At 45.6% G+C, this 16,380-nt stretch overlaps 2 protein-coding genes across 2 annotated transcripts in view; one reads left to right on the top strand and one right to left on the bottom strand.

Moving 5' to 3' along the window:
• Window positions 1-3,286, bottom strand: part of CSMD2 (CUB and Sushi multiple domains 2) — a 187,233-nt gene extending 183,947 nt beyond the window's left edge. The window contains exons 1-2 of the mRNA XM_032448955.1: window positions 2,972-3,286; window positions 2,525-2,780 (exon numbers count right to left, since the gene is read on the bottom strand). Of these exons, the coding sequence (XP_032304846.1) occupies window positions 2,525-2,681 (157 nt within the window). The 5' untranslated portion in view covers window positions 2,682-2,780; window positions 2,972-3,286. The remainder of the gene's footprint in view (window positions 1-2,524; window positions 2,781-2,971) is intronic.
• A 2,009-nt stretch (window positions 3,287-5,295) lies between these two features.
• Window positions 5,296-11,127, top strand: C23H1orf94 (chromosome 23 C1orf94 homolog). The gene is made up of 6 exons (XM_015883256.2): window positions 5,296-5,614; window positions 7,913-8,382; window positions 8,712-8,881; window positions 9,668-9,739; window positions 10,078-10,253; window positions 10,769-11,127. Exons 1-6 carry the CDS (start codon window positions 5,382-5,384, stop codon window positions 10,842-10,844), a joined length of 1,197 nt encoding a protein of 398 aa, XP_015738742.1. The 5' UTR covers window positions 5,296-5,381; the 3' UTR covers window positions 10,845-11,127.
• Window positions 11,128-16,380: the final 5,253 nt, after the last annotated feature.

Below are 16,380 nucleotides of genomic sequence, written 5' to 3'. Positions count from 1 at the left end.
AGCTAGCTACCCTTCCCTCCTACACAAACATCCATCTACTGCTTCGTATATAATATCTTACATCCTCACCCCCTACAAAAACATGCTCTGAGTGCTTCACAGCCAAGTTGCTTCCTTAGCAGAGCAACAATCCCTGATTCCCTCTTCATCCTGTGCAGATTTGAGACAATGGAATAAAAGAGTGATTTACAATGGAGATACATACACATACATCAAAACTCACAAGCAGCTTCAGAGGAAGGATTTGCTAAAACTCTTCTTCCATTGAGAAGAACAGAAAACTACAGTGGGATTAAACTGATAAGACCACATTGCAACTTTCTGTTAGTACAAAACAAGATGCTGACTGCCAAAGCAACATGAGCCAGTCTGCTCCCAGCCAAAGACAAGCCCCATTGCCCTCCTCAAACCCAAAGGCCATCAAATCACCACAAATAAGAAAGGGAAATCATGAACCACTTCCTCTCCCATTAGCTCCCACCTTCATAACAAACTTTGGTGGATGGTAGAGCACCTTTTTATAGCTGGTTCAGCTCGCTGCACAACATGAGCTGCCTCACCTTGCTCCCCCCATGCATCTGAAGGAAGCACACACAGCAAACAGCCATGGATTAGAAGGATGCTGTTGGGCAGCAGGACCAGCTGACGTGATCTCAGGAGGATTTCTTCCCCTTTTTATTTCCAGCTGGCCAGAACCACTAACCAGTAGTTTAATATATATATACATACAGCTCTGCTGCCACACTATGGGTACTCATGGTTATTACTACCCACACCAACACCAAAAACTGGCGAGATCAGAACTGAAGTCTCCAAGGAACTTTGCTCTCCCAATGATCACCCCCTGCCCAGCAAAGGCAGCAGAAGCTCCCCATGCACAGCCAGCTTCCTTCCAAGGGTCAGACCCCAAAACTGCACCCGGTTCTGCATTGAAGTAGCTGTGTTTGCCTGGCAGGTGCCATCACTGCACTGTGAAGCTCCTGCAGCAAGTCAGTACCAAGCTGAACCCTGACAAAAAGACCATTAGTGGGGTTTCATAAAGGAAGAGCTGGGAAAGAGTCCCCATTGAGTGCCTAATTCTGATGCAAATTAAAAAGAAAAACCGACAGCAATCTTGCATCTGAAAAGGTTCTGCAGATTGACTTGCAGAGAAATAAACAGAGCGCTGACCACTGGATGAAGGCATCAAACAGCACTTTGAATGCAGGGATAGAGCTAGGGGCCTGGAAAGAAAAGATTAAATACCCAACAAGCAGGTACAGAAAGAAACCTGGAAGATCTAGTGTGCAAAAAGCTACAGATAGCCTGAAAGGAGGAGAGAGAGCTGCAAAAGCCTGACATAGTAAATCTTCTTTAGGTATCTCTGCATCATTCTGTTCCTATCAGGAAAGCAACAACAGAAACTGCTGGAACGGTTCTCCCTTGTGGACAGGCAAAATGCTCCTTGATGAAGAAAGGAAAAGAAATAACCACCAAAAATAAATACTCGTCCCTAATTATGGCTTGTGGGTTGCTGGGTGGTTCCACCTCCTTCCCTAATAGATGCTTCCAGTTAGCACAACTCCTCGGGTCCACTGCAAGAGCACTCGGGAGGAACAGTTAATTATTCCAAATCTCTTTGGAGAAAGTCTGCCTTACATAATAAAAATGAGTGTTGCATCCTAAATTACACGAGGATTTCAAATAGGAAAGAAAAGCTTTTATCCACATGAACACACACAGGGATGCATTCCTCCAGCCTAGGATGCAGCAGACAAGACAAACATTACTCAGAAACTCTTGGAAACCAGGGCACAGCAGTGATGAGAGAAGGCTGCCAAGCACAGCTCTCCCACTCTTCCCCCTCCCACAGACACAAGGACAGTCCCTAAATATTTACTGTTTGCACCAGAAATAAACTTCAGCCCCTATATGTGCTTTTGCTACAAGGTCAGCTGCAGAAACCGGGGAGGCGACGTCCGCACACGGCCCCCAAATGGAAGTCTCCCTCTTTCCAAGTCAATACATGCATTTCTCACTAAAATCACTGTGTTGAGGGCTAAGGAGCTCGTCTGTAAGAGCACACCAAGTTCAAATGCAATGGGGGAATAGGAGGAAAGTGCTTCCATTTTCATTCAAGGAGCGCAAAGCTATTTTATCAGCTATGGTCAAACGCTGTGGGTACTGATATAATGAATTAAGATGCAAGGGGGAAAGCAATGGCATTTCTCACAGTCATCTCGTGTATCATACAGCAACCGTGTGCTAATTATTTGACCCGTCAGAGAAGGAGAAATACTCCAAGGTTCTGTGTGGTATTACATCATTTAAGACAGTTTCTCTCCATCCAGCCTCTGGGTGCAACAATCTTATCTAAAGAAAACCCAACACTCATTCAACACTACGGGAAAGCGTGTGCTGACATACAAGCACACACATAGACACACACTAGAGACCCCTGGAAAGAGGATGAAGAGCAGTCCCAGGCTATAAGCATCAAGCAGGGAGATGCCCCAAAGTTACCAGCCTTCCCCAATACACTCACCGTTGGTGGAGGCAGCCAGCAGCCCCACGGAGAGCAGCAGCACCCGGCTCCAGGAGCTCACTTCCACCGTCATCAGAGCCAAGATCCCCAATTTTCCCCAATTCCTTCCGAGGCTGCAGCTGCATCCCGGCCGGTCCCATCCCAAGGAAGGTTGCATGTCAAAGGACGGCAGGAATGGGGCGTGTTGGGGGTTGGCTGCTGGTGGATTTTCCCCCTTTTTTCTCCCCCTTTGCGATTGGGATAGTCCTCGGCTCGGCTGGAAGAAGAGGAGAAAAGCAAGAAGGGTGGGGGGGTGAGGGGGGGGGGTAATAAATAAATAAATAAATAAAACCAACAACAAAAAAAAAAAGCAGGTCAGGCTTGCGATTTCTTGGTTATTTTTTTAACTATTTATTTTTCCTTTCTCAGCCCAGGGAAAAAATAAAATAAAATAAAATAAAATCCCACCGCATGGAAGGCTCTGAGCTTCTGCAGCTGGAATGAACCAAGTGTGGCAGCAGCTCGGGGAGAGGAGAGGCGAAGAGAGGAGGGCTGGCTCGTCCCTCCCGGTGCCTGTCTCCGAGCCAGCTCTCCGGCATCAGCGGCGCGCAGCCCCCGGGGATTTATACTTTTTTTATTAGCCACTTGATTAATCGCTCCTGTATCTTCCTTCACCTCTTTCTCTAAATGCTGGGAGGGGGCTCGGACGATGCCATGAGGGGCTGCCGTGCAAACAGCGAGCAGATCTGCCTCGTTTCTGCTTCCTTGGACCCAACGCAATCCTCCCACCAGCCCCCGCCCCAGCACCACCAGCAAGCCGCAAATTACGCTTTAGCATGTTTAGGCATTTGTTTTTTAATGCACGCCACAGGTTTCTGGCGTGGCAGCCCCCCCCATTTTGCCCACGGACACACATAGAGCATCTCCGCTACAAAGACATCAGCTGGGAAGCAGCACAGCCCCCCCCCCGGTAAACAACTTGATGATATTGACACGATTTTGGTGATGAAGCAAAATTGGGTAAATGCGGAACATAAAAGGGACCAGCCCCAGGCTCTGACCTGTCCTGGGCAATGGAACGGGCTGAGCCAGCCCCCCCATAACCCCCCCAGGACCGGGCTGAGAGCAGCATCCTCCTCTAACCCCCACCTTGTTGGTTGTTTTTTAAGCGTCTGTTAGCCCATTTGTCCCTACGGCTGCATGCAAGATACGGGGGGGAGGAAAAAAATGCGGTCTTTAAAAGATACAGTGAGGAACTTAATTATCGTGGCGATGATGCGCAGATCCGCGGACAAGAAAAACAACAACTACGTGACACTACAGCTTAACAGAAAGGAAAAAAAAACACCCTGAGAAGTCGTTCGTTTCCCCCCGCCCCCCCAAAATTCCCAGCAACCAACTGCCCAACGACCACCCCTCGGCCAGCAGCAGCCCCATCCCGCAGCACCGAGACTCGCATCCTCCCCATCTCCCCCCGACACGGAGCAGGGCGAAGCAGCCGAGCCCGGCTCGGGGCCGCCCCCAACCCCCGCCCTGCTTTTGCTGCAGTTGCTTTGCTGCAAAACCCCCTTCTTGGGGCTCGTTCCGGTTGCCCTGAATGAGCTTATTTGACAGCTTAAAAACAAATGATATCGAGGGCTCGCAAATCTGCCCCTCCGCCCTCGGATCCAGCCTCTCTCTCGCTCCCTTTTCCCTGTGTCCCCTCTGCATTTGAATCCTTCCACTGCCTACACTGTGAGCCAATGCCAAGAGCCAAGGCAACCAGCGCTGTTACATGAAAGAGTTGCTTTATGTCTGCTTAAACTGCAGTGTCCTATTCAAATAGACCTTATTGTTCAAAGGCACGGATCCAAATCGAAAAGGATCACAGAACAGGGTACCACACTTGACAGCTCTATACATCGCTTCTCCCTTACACAGCCATCCACCTCGGCCCCCAACCCCCAGGCTGTAGCCGGAGATGCAACTGGGTTGCTGCACACAGCAGAGCACAGCCGAGCCAAGGTCTGGAGCCCCGCACCGGGAGCAAGCAGCCAGCATAATCGAGTCATTGAGGAGACACAGTCCCACTTTATTCCTGGGCAATAACGCCATACCTATTGCAAATGAAGGGCTCCCAACTAAGCGTGGCCCCACACCTAGCAACGAAAGCTTACTCTCTCTTTAAGAATAAAAAGTATTTATTTGCTAAATGCAGTGTGATGAACGTAGAATCCATCACCATAGCCAACATCTATCACTGCAACTCATCTCTCCTCCCTGCCCAAACAGTGAACTTTGAGAACCCGAGAGCTTGGCAAGGGCACATAGAACAAATGCCAATACCAGGCACAAACCCCAACCCATGTCCCTTGGACTCTCCTTTCTCTCTTCCCCCCAATGAAGATCACAAACACAACCCTTGGTGATGAATGAGGAACCACAGAACCATTCACACTTAGGGAATTATGCCAGGAATTGAGAGAGTTTCACCACTAGTCATCCAGCATAGGAATGCAAAACATCTTACTAACTACCACATTTTACTCTTTCTTAACCATATCATCACTATTGGTAGGGAGAAAATAACATTTATCTGGGCAGAGGCATGAGTGAGCAGAGCCATGCGCTCTTTGGAGCTTCATCACCTGCGCATTAAATGGAAGAGGCAAAGCTCCAGTACAGAAAGAAGGGGGCAGGACAGCTGAATGCTGACCCTGGAAAGACAGGGATCTAGTTTATGAGAGGGGAAGCTCCCAGCTGTGCCAAGGACAAGCAGATATTTCAGTTATCAACTGCCAGGACCTGGCGTTCCGTGGTTGCCACGGCTCTTCTTTCCGTTTGCCATGTAAACAAAACACCACTCAAGAAGATAGCCTGGATGCATAGAGGCTGAAGGATGCTCACCAGCATAAATGGGTTTGCAGCCCCAGCAGTGAAATCAGAGGGGCCGTTCCCACTGGGGCCATACCCACGGCACATCTGGATCCACGACAACACGCCCCAAGACGGGCTGGACAAGGCCTGCCATGAGATCTGGAAACGGATGCAGAGCCCCCCCGAGGAGCTTCAGCCCATCATCTGCATGGACCCACAGGGACCCCCATGGAGCAAGAACGGTGCCCACAGCGGGTGAGTGACCACCAGCACTGCAGGACAAGGGGCTTGACTCCAACAGAGCCCTCATAACCCCTAGAAACAGAGAGCTGGAGCACAGGGGTGCTGTGTTGGCTTTGGGCAGCCTCTTAATGGGACAGAGTATCCCCATTTGTCCCAATATAACCAGTCTTTTTGGGAGAGCTTGTCCCATGAAAGCCAGCTACTTGAAAATCTGAAGCACCACAAGCAGCTGCTGCTTTTGCTTCCCCACAACATTTAAAGCAAAACAACTACACACACATCAAAATATTTACAGGAAGAAGTGAAAGCAGCATTCAAAAGGAACAAAATCGAAAATTAAAGTGTTATAAGGAAGCTACTGTAAACAGCTGATCTTTACAAAGAGAAGCTGAATTTAGCACAGAAAAAATTATGCCAAATCATGTTCTGCGGGACAAATGGTGATAAGGGAGGGAAGGATGCTCTTCAGATTAATGGGATAATATTTACTGTATGCTCCTGAAGTAGAAAAAGAGTGAAATTTACATGTCCAGCTATCAATCAGCAAGTTATTAGCTCGTGTCCACTTCTTAAAGCCTAAGTCACACATCTTGCCTGATACAGTGAAAAACAGCTGTCGTATCTTTTAAGACTAACATCACAGATTGAGAAAGCTGATAATTCGATGCTTTTAGCTGAAGACGTGGAGGATCAGAAGGGGAAATGCCCTATGCTGTGTCACTGTGAAACCCAGGGAGTACATCTTGGAGCCCTGACTCCTTTCCTTTCCCTTCCATATCCATAACAATAACAGTAATAACTGGCCTAGAATAAATGCACAAAGTGAAACCAAACAACCCAAGAATAACCAGTGAAGCCAATGGACTTGCACTGGCCTACAGCAGCAGGTCAACTTATGCTGCTGAAACATCTTGACAATTAGCACAAGCTCAGCCACGTAACTTGGTCATGCCAGCTGCTTGGAAGTCCAAGCAAAGAGATAAGGTATAAACCACTGTGAACTATTAAACGACATAAGCAAAGCCACCATTAGAAATATATAGGTTCAGTTTTTAGCAATTAATCTAATGCAGTGAGAGCAGCCCACCCTGCAGCCCACCCTCACGCCACTGTAATGGGGTTGAGGAAGCAGATAAGAACGATTTGGGACAACCAGCAAGGACCTGTAACAAACTCAACACCTCCAACTAAGATGAAATTAAACAGCCAGCAAAGCGCAGTGGCTAAAGCACCTTCCTCAGGGTCAGAGAAATGATTCATTGTTCTCCTGCTGATCTTTGAGTTACTTTGGGCAGCTGCTCTGACCCTTTCTGCCAGCAGCATTTCCCTGCATTCAGCAAACAGGCTCTTCAGCAAAGAAGTGCCCTCAGCATACACTCACACAGTGCAGTTCATTGCTCACCAGCTATTCAAAGACACCCCCCTGAGTCAATGAACCTTCCAAAAATACCAAACCTGAAGCAATGAAACCAAATCGCTGTACAGAATTCAAGGGAACTTCCTTAAAATCCCTACAGGTGAGGTCAGGTGTCCACCTCCAGCCTCGGAGGTGGCTGCAACCACCAATGGAGAGAGGAATCCCAGTGAAAGATGGGATAAAGCATTGTAGAAAATAAGCTTTCTTTGGAAATGACAGCAATTTTCTATTTTTATGCCCATAGTATAGGTTTGTTGAGGATTTTAAGGTATCTGTTCTTTAAAAATAGGGAGATAAAGCAGCATCCTGCCAATTATGGTGATCCTATGATTAGAGATAATTAGCTACATTTAACTATCCAGATTTCACTAATATTAGCAATCCATTTATGTACTATATATGTATCTGTACAGTGCATGCACAGAGCATCACTTCCCCTCAAGCTGAGGAGAGTAAATGGATGATACGTTAAGTTATTGAACATACCTGGCTGTGAAAGAGCAACGTGGAATTTAAAGGAGGATTTTGAGTAGGGAACCACTACAAACACTGAGTTGTGCCTTAGAGACACAGCATTGTTCAGCCCTGGCAGCCACCCCACTGTAAGTCCTAGAGGACTTCATGGCTTCCAGTCTGAAACGCCATCACCCAACTTCAGTTATTCCCAAATAGGTGTGTTAAGTTCAGATTTTGTTTTAATTTTCCCATTTTATGTGGTTCTTTGGAGAAGAACAGTGTCCTGGAGGTAGGTTTCATTCCGGTTGAGAAGGAATACTCGAGGCTTAAACGGAGCATAAATGAAACAGAAATGCAAGGCATAGAAGCAGTCAAGAAAATGAGTTCAATCTAATGTCAAGCTCTCAACAGAATCCCTATATTTCACATTCTTACAGGGACTGGTTGCTAGATGAAACAGAGGGACTTGAGAGCATATACAGAGCAGTGATTGGAAACAGAGAAAGAGAGATGAAATTAAGAGCTCTCTGCGATGCTCAGCTTTCTGCTAAATCCACCATCACCAACCTCCTGCGTTCAACAAGCTCTCCCAGGATCTCCAAGGGGTTGGGGGACAACAGCACAACAGGTGCTGGTAGCACAGAGGGCAACAAGCTGGGGATGCCATTGCTGCTGAAGCACACAGATATTGCCAAAGGTCCAGACAGGCAACTCATGGCTGAGGAAAGCAAGACAATGAAAGAGTTCTTCCAGAATGGCACTGTCAGTGCTGCAAAGAATAGCACAGCTGTGCCAGCTCTGATGGCAGAAAGTCAAACTGCAGGACAGAAGCAGCAGCTCCCAACACTTGCCAAGATTTGCTCCAGACCTGACTCCAATGCAGCCACAAAGGCACTGCAGAATCCAGGTATGGATCAGGACACAGTTTCTTCTGTGCTAATTTCCTGGTCTCAGATAGTTTTGTTCTTACAGAGCTCAAAACAAGAATCTTTTGCCCCATTCCAGTCATTCTTACAGCTCAGGAGATTAACTTCATTCCAGGTCCTGTGGGTTGGGGTTTAATGGCCTTACATGTGAATCTGATCTGCTCATTTCTAAGCATGGGTCTCCAGAAATACAGCCTGCAAAAGCATCTTAAACACTTTGCTCACAGGGAGTGCATCCCCTTAGCTGCAAGTGCTTCATGGTTTAATGAAGGGAATGCTTAATTATCTTCACCCTTGTTTTGTTTTACAGTAACTACTGCAGCACTGGATAAAAAAATAGTTATATACAATGCCAGCACTTCCAATCCACACTTTCCCGTTACTACAACCACCACAAACTTAAACCAGCCAATGTGGCCGAGTCTGAGCTTCCCTCCACTTCCTCTATATCCAAACCAGCCAAACTACCCACCCTTTCAGGTAAGATTGAATAAACCCACATTTTAGAACATTTCCAGGCCCATACTGACAAGCTCAGGGCAGCAACTACCTCTGCTATGAGAACTGCTTTCTGATTTGTAGGGTAGAGCCTAAAAGAAACCAGGCTGCTGTCCTACAATGACTGATCACACTGGTTCGCCATCAGTGTTAACATCCAATGTAATGCAGTCCTCTGAGATGTTAGTGATCAAAGGATGATGTTCTATTGACATATACTGAATGCTGACCTCTCTTGGCATTCATTAGTTTCCATGTTTATGTTGCATTTACAAATATTTATCCTGTATTACAAATATTTTGAGCTAATAATTCATTAAGGATATTTCACTCGGTGGCTCTGTTTGCACAACAGGATGCTGCTTGCTTTCTTTGCCTGGCGAAACAGGACCTCAAATCAAAGTGAAAAAGCCATCTAAGGTTATTAAGATGGCAAATGCTTAAGTCAAAAGGAATGAAAGAATGGGAATTGTACATACCTATGGTTTACAGCCCCAGAATTTCCCCTGAAGCCCACGGTTCAACAGAGACCTACTGAGCACAGGACAAGTGCAGTCCTTCCACCCCCAGCATTCAGCCAGGATTTGGGCTTCTCTGCCTGGTCTTAGGGAAATAAAGGGAAGACTTCCCCAAATCTAAGAAGTTAATTTACCTCAACCTGGTTTCTCTGAACACAGCTTTACACTAAAAAAATTCATGCAAAAGAAATAATAATTAACAGAGCAACTCAAACTGTTTTAAAAGTCATGCTTCACATTCGCTTAACAGGGTCCATACCAGCGAGCAAGGATCCCTTTCCAGCAACCTCTGCACCCTTCCTATGGATGCTATACAAGACAGGTGCGTTCAAACAGCTACGAATGTGCTTCAGTTTGCAGAGCACAGATGCTAAGCACAATGGATTAGTCAGTACTGTTTGTCCTATACCAAGACTGACATTGATGCCATGACTAAAACAGATCTGGGGACAAGATGCAGAGCTGGACTAAGTTAATTTAGTTCTTTGGAGCAGTATGTATTGCAGGATAGCTCATTAGATGGCCCTGAGCCTTTAACTGAAGGGATCTATTACATATGCTCAAGTTTTGTACCAAATAATTTGTCTGTCTTCTCCATTCGGACTGCACATCATTAGACTCACCCCATTCCCATGTGGTTTCTTTCTCTCTCCTCCCCAGGGGGCTCCATACAGCCCACAGATGTACCGGTCACCCTACACTCCTATGCTGAATTACATCCCCCTTGTCCAGCCTGGCTTCCCACACCAGAGGGCCCCAGCTCAGCTGCCCACCAGCATCCAGGATCTGCCAGCAGCACGTGATGGGATGCGGTTCACATTTCCTCCTCCTTATGGGTACGACAACGCAGATCTTCTTTCTAGCTTCATTACCATCCCTTACTGTACACCTTCATAGAACTCACAGCCTAATCACAAACTGGGTTCCCCAGCTCCATTCTCACCCAGTGCCAAGTCAGAACACAATATGGAGTATATACCCAATAGAAACTTCTCAAATAGGTTTGATACAGGAACAAAGTAATTTGTTTTAAGCTAACAAAGCTGCTGTAGGATAAGATCACACCTACAACTTTCCAGTCCTCATGGATAAAGCATGAACTTTTTGTTAGCAGAAAGGAGATGCTACAGCACGATAGAAACCAAAACATTTTGACACAGAACATCATGAAAAGATTCACCTCCATAAGCTTCTATAATAACCAATGATCCAACACTTAAAGGACTGACAGCAATAGCTCAAACTTCCCCCTAAACCCCCTTTCCAGAAGCCATATTGTGTCTTTTAAACAAGTTATTTGGGGATTAATGCAATCTCCTGAAGCCAGACTGAATGTTACTTCTTGTTTTAGGTTTGCTGCTGTGCCTGGAGGAGCCGTGAGGCCAACACACCATTACCCCCCCAATGCGAACTGCGTCAACTTTTAAGAGAACCAGTTCTCCTATTGCAATAGCACCAGATTTTTATGTATATATCAGGATTCCTAGGATCCCATAAGAACTTTGTGTTTCCCCAGAGAGAAGATTTCTATCTTGAATATAAGTCCACGTGACTTACATGTTAAGAAACAGCTGCGTGACAAATCAGAAGTAATTTATTGTTGTTGATTTTTTTTAGGATGACAGAAAAAGGGGCTTTTTCCCTTTTGGAAGACAAAGACGTAATAAAAATGTTTTATTTATGACAGATGCCTGAACACTTAAAATTCAATGTTGGTGCAATAAAGACTTTTTTTTTCCCCAAACAGAAGTTCTGGCCACAAATTCCAGCTACGGTAGTTGTAAGGTGTGCATTCAAAGTAAGGGGAGCACAGATGCAGTCATCCCATCCTATTACTTCAACCCTAATGCTGAACCACACGTTAACCTGACTGGTAGCGCTAAAGATGGCCAAGCTATAACGTCTGTATGAAGAATCCTCTTTAAATGTATTTCGTTGGTTATTTAATTCAACTTCAAGGCTCTGATTTTGTCCCTTGCAGATCCTTTAGGGAACTGCAAACTAGCCAGGATGTACAAAGAAGTTCCCTCCTGCAAGGAATGGGGCCATAGGATCGTTATAGGATCAGGGGTCTGACCACAGCTGGAGCCCTAGTCAATAACACCAGCACACTCAGGCAGGATCACTGTTTCTTTAGCAAAGAATCAAAGGCATTAATGAAGATACTTATCAATGTTTCCTTCCTTAGCCATTACTCAACACTGTGAGCCCTGTTTTAAACACACGAGTATCCCAGTGCTCACCAGCTTCCTGCTCACACTCTGAAAACTACAATCCCATTTTTGCACAGAACTCTTACCTGAACTCTCTTAGAAATAGACAAAGTGAAATTACCTCAATTTTACCATTAAAAAGCTGAACTTTAGGTTCCCATTTTAAGGGCTCTAATGGCTGGCAGGCAAATATTAAGAACACAGATCAGTCTCTAGAGGGCACAGCACTCACATACACTTTTCCATTGGTCTGACCCTTACTGCCATTCCCTTCCAGCGCATCCCACTGCTATTTGATGTCACGTGCAGCTCCCTGACCAAGTCCTCACTAATAAGAGATCTAAGTACTGGATTTTTCCAAGTTCCTCTTACAATTCTTTTCTCACATCCTATTTTGTCTGTTACAGGCTTCTCATATGAATTTTAGGGTAAGATTTTTACATATCACTTTTATATTTCTGTTTTTCCAAACCCCAAACAGATCAGAACCTGCTTTGGCTACACTCATGTTCAGCCCCAGTAAATTCCCATTTTCTCTCACTAAAATACAGGCTTGGATTTTTCTGCTGTGAAATTCACTGACTGTTTTTCTCCAATATTCCTAATGCAATTAGCATAATAAGATAAAGGAATCAAGTCCTTTCCCATTTTTCTTCCTTCGCAAAAGGACTGATGACAAACTGGGAATCAGAATCTGTATTGAATTACATTTGCCACAAAAGAGTTCATTAAGTAATAGTACATAATAAAAATCATCTGTCAACTTGAGGGATCGAGCAAATTCACTTAACCAAACAGCTGGTTATTTTCTACAGCACGCCATAGCCCAAATGGTCAACGAGAGCAAGAAGGATAGCTGAGAAAAGGGGAAGGAAGGAGCAGCTCTGTTGTGTGCATGCTGTGCCCCAGCTTCAAGGCTCTTCTCTTCTGCACAGCCACAGCCTGGCTGCAGCAGCACTGCCCCAGTGCCTTGATCTCCCCCTCACTATAGGGATGGCAGCAGCTCTTTTCACATAAAAGGGAACAACAAAGCATAAGATGCTTCCCCAGCTGGAAATAGCACAACAGGGGCAGGTTTTCCATCCCACTCAACACATCAGCCTGTCCTGGCTGTGATAGGAGCTTCCTACCCCATGCACGAGGCTGAAGCAGCATCACCACTCCCAGCCTCCCAAAGAGAGAAACTCAATGTTAAGCTATTTGACTTGCAAAGTCTGTGCTCCCAGCAGCAAATATAGGCAGGGAGCTGAGTGCCCACCTAACAAGTGACACCAGCTCCAGACAACATTTACCTCTCCTTCCACATTCAGCTCGCTCACTGAATAATCCAAACCCCTGCACTGCTTTGGCTCAAGGGATTTGTTCCAAGCTCCTTGAAGGCCCATAACATGCCACTTACAGTAGGAGTACTACAGGAAACGCTCTGCCACAGAGACAGCTCTCTGGGAACAGAGGTCATCGTGTACATGGCATTGCTACGAGCCTCCAGTGCCCTTCCTGCATGTATTTAACACAACAGTCTCAGAAGAGCAGCCCTCCTTACAAGCGGTCAGCTTCATTTTCATCTTGTTGACTCTTTGCCACTTAAGGATTTGCTACGAGTCATTCTCAGCAGTCCCAGCCTTCCACCTACCTACAAGAGTGTCAGATTTATTCAGCTCCATGCAAGTAGGTCTCAGGAGTGAATGGATGCAGAAGGCTGCACACTACATCCTTCTTGGGCAACCAACCAAAACCAATTGTGAATGTTAGAAACAGAGCGGATGGGGTTTAACAATCTCACACCAGGACATAGACAGGATGGAAACACCAATCGCAGCACACAGGTGATGGAATCACTTACGGCTCTATGGAGTTTTATAGAACCTGGAAGAATTCAGCAGACACTTGGATTTGCAATACTGGAGACAGCACCATCTCCATCGGTGGGCACAGAGCAGCTTCTCTCCCTTTCCTCTAGAGCCTTGCACTGCTCATCTTGCTATCACTGCAGTTTTCCCAAAGTAAATTAATCCAGCTACCCAAAGCAAACTTCTAGAAAATTAGCTTGCTTGTTCCCTAAGCCCATTATATTTAACGTGTAGGGAGGGGATGGGTTGGATAGCTATTAATCAAAGGATGGGTCTTATTCCTGTGATGTCATAAACTGCACAAACTGAGCTCACACCGTTTATTAAATTAAAGGAACGTCAAGGAAAAATAGATAGCTCTAATAATCCATTTTTGCCTATCTGCTGTGTTTTATATAGCTTGTAGAGGGGAATTTAAAAGTTCCCTACCATATACAACTTAAAAAAACAGCATAGATTCTCTTACTAATGCAGAATACAGTTACTCTAGGCAAAAAGGTTTCTTCTCTCACCACCATTTGAGATTATGGCATCTCAGAGCCTGTGAGAGAGGAAGGGGATTGCTCTGAGATAAGGAAGTCTGTGCTTAAATACATAAATACTGTAGATGAGGAAAGAATAACAAGGACACCAACGTCCCCTACAGGCAGCCCCTCTGTACAGGGTATCAGCTCAGCAGGCACATTGCACAGCACTACCAGCACCCCAGTCAAATGGATGTTACTGGAGATGTCAATGGATCCCAGCAAATCAAAGCAGCCGGGTTGGTGGAAGCATTTAAGAGGAGAGAACTAGGACAGAAATCTCTGCTCTTTGCTGAGTCCCAGCCCAGCCTGAGAAGTAGGATGGCACCAGACTCACCAAGGTCAGAAGGCTCATAAAACTGTTTCCGTGAAGAGCATCTCTGCCTATTATTCCCAAACCACTCTTAAGCATTGACAGCCTTTCTTGTTAGCTACTACGTTTTTTTTCCCCCTTTTAATTAACAGTTCAGGAAGCATCCCTCTACACAGTTGCAGGCCCATCAGAATCTGACACTACCTCATTTTTATTCTTCTCCCACCATCCTCCATCCTCTCATCTCCAGGACTTTCCTGTGATTCAGCACAAGCCCTTCCCAGCTCCCCTTGTGAGCTGCAAACTGAGTCATTATTGGATGGAAGGCTTCCAAAGAAAGTGCCCAAATGGTGTCGATGCACCAAATCCTTCCTCAGGGAACAGGGCTCACAGGAACACTGCCATGGAATGCTGTGCTGCAATTCAAGATGTGGGAGCAAAGCAAGTCAGAACTAAATTCTGAACTCCAGGCTATTAAAAAACTGTGACATTTACAATAAAAGTCTGAGGTGAATCATTTGTGTTAAGTCTTCAGTTTCACATTGATCTCGCAAAGACAGACACGAGTAAGTATGCTGTAGTGCTATAACCTTCTATGGAGCAGGCCACGTAAAATGTAAATGTATCAATAGCTGCAATTGCATAGGGCAGGGAGAAGCTGTCTAGGAGATTTAACAGGTAAAGCCAACTGACAGAATACAACATGGAGGGATAGCCCAAGGTGGGGAGAAACAGAAACCCAGGAACCCATCTGTCACGTTGGTAGGAGAACTTGACCTCACTTCCATATTCATTTCTCAGGGCTACGTCCCTCTTGATCTCTCTCAGGTGCTTCTGCAAAGGTAGGGCTCATCAGAGCTGAAGCATCCTATTGAACATGCATGGCTTTCTCACCTCTGAAAGCAGATTGGCTCCTGGAAGGAATGAAGTACCCAGCCAAGGATGCAAACAGCAGGGAGCAAAGTGTACATTTCAGTGCTTCACACTGCTTTCCTGCTCCTCCGGAGCACTTTGCTTTGGCAGAAGTGCACATGAAAAATAAGGTGGAAAATACAAAGATCACCCAGCACTCCTCCAACCCCAAGGCAGGATCTGCATTGTAAAAGATGCCTGTCTACATAAGGTATCTGTGGTTGAAAGAGGTGGATCTGATCCTGCCTTGAGCAGTGAGCCAGACTGGCTGGCTTCTTGCACAGAAAAGAAGTTTATGAGCATATACTCTTAAAAAGGAGACAAATGCTCCAAGCATTGGCTGCCAACACACCTCATCCCTATACTGACAGTGACCAATAAGACCAACTTCTGCCTTATCTGTTGAATTTCCTATATAGGTCCTATAATCTACCATGGTATGTGTGTGATTACTGCCCTGTCTTAATAGGATATCTTCCATATAGCACAAGCCACTGATAAATGCCTGCTTGCTGTTGCGTCTGCACTTCACCATTTGTATGCTACTGAATTAATCCTATTAGGAAGTATAATATTCAGAACATTTATTCCTTACTTCCTTTCATTTGTATAAATATGTTGCTCTGCCATGTTCTAATTGCTTAACATCTGTTAGAAGGAAGAGAAAATAAACACATTATGGCAAGAACAAACTGTAATGCCCTTTTAAAGAGCAAAGATGGGCTGAGAAAACCAGGAGTACCAAAGCCTGATAAGTGAAAGCCATCCAGCTCACCAAGCAAGAAGTTCTCGTGCCCAGTGCTAGCAGAGGGCTGAATCACTGCCACTGAGAGAAGCTAAAAGTGAACTGACTTATGAATAAAGCTTTCATTTACTCAAAGCAGTATTTTGGCCATCATACAGCACATGTGAATGCAGAGAGGTGTGAGAAAAGCTTGGAATGTTTGAGAAGCATGAAGGCAATGCTATGAGATCCAAGAACAAAGCAGTTCTGTGAGGGGAGCATGGGACCCCCTTTGGCTCCCAACTCAGGATGGTCTGCAGCTCCAGTGCAGTTGCCACCAACAGCTAAGAAGCCTCAGAGCTTCAGGCTCCAGCCAGCCTTGGTTTGCAGTTTACAGGCTCATTGAAGCAGCTTATTAGCATCTCCA

The sequence above is a fragment of the Coturnix japonica genome, chromosome 23 (assembly GCF_001577835.2).
Source record: "Coturnix japonica isolate 7356 chromosome 23, Coturnix japonica 2.1, whole genome shotgun sequence".
Classification (NCBI taxonomy): domain Eukaryota; kingdom Metazoa; phylum Chordata; class Aves; order Galliformes; family Phasianidae; genus Coturnix; species Coturnix japonica.
The sequence above is the reverse complement of the archived record's forward strand: the minus strand, read 5'-3'. Positions and strand labels throughout refer to the sequence as shown.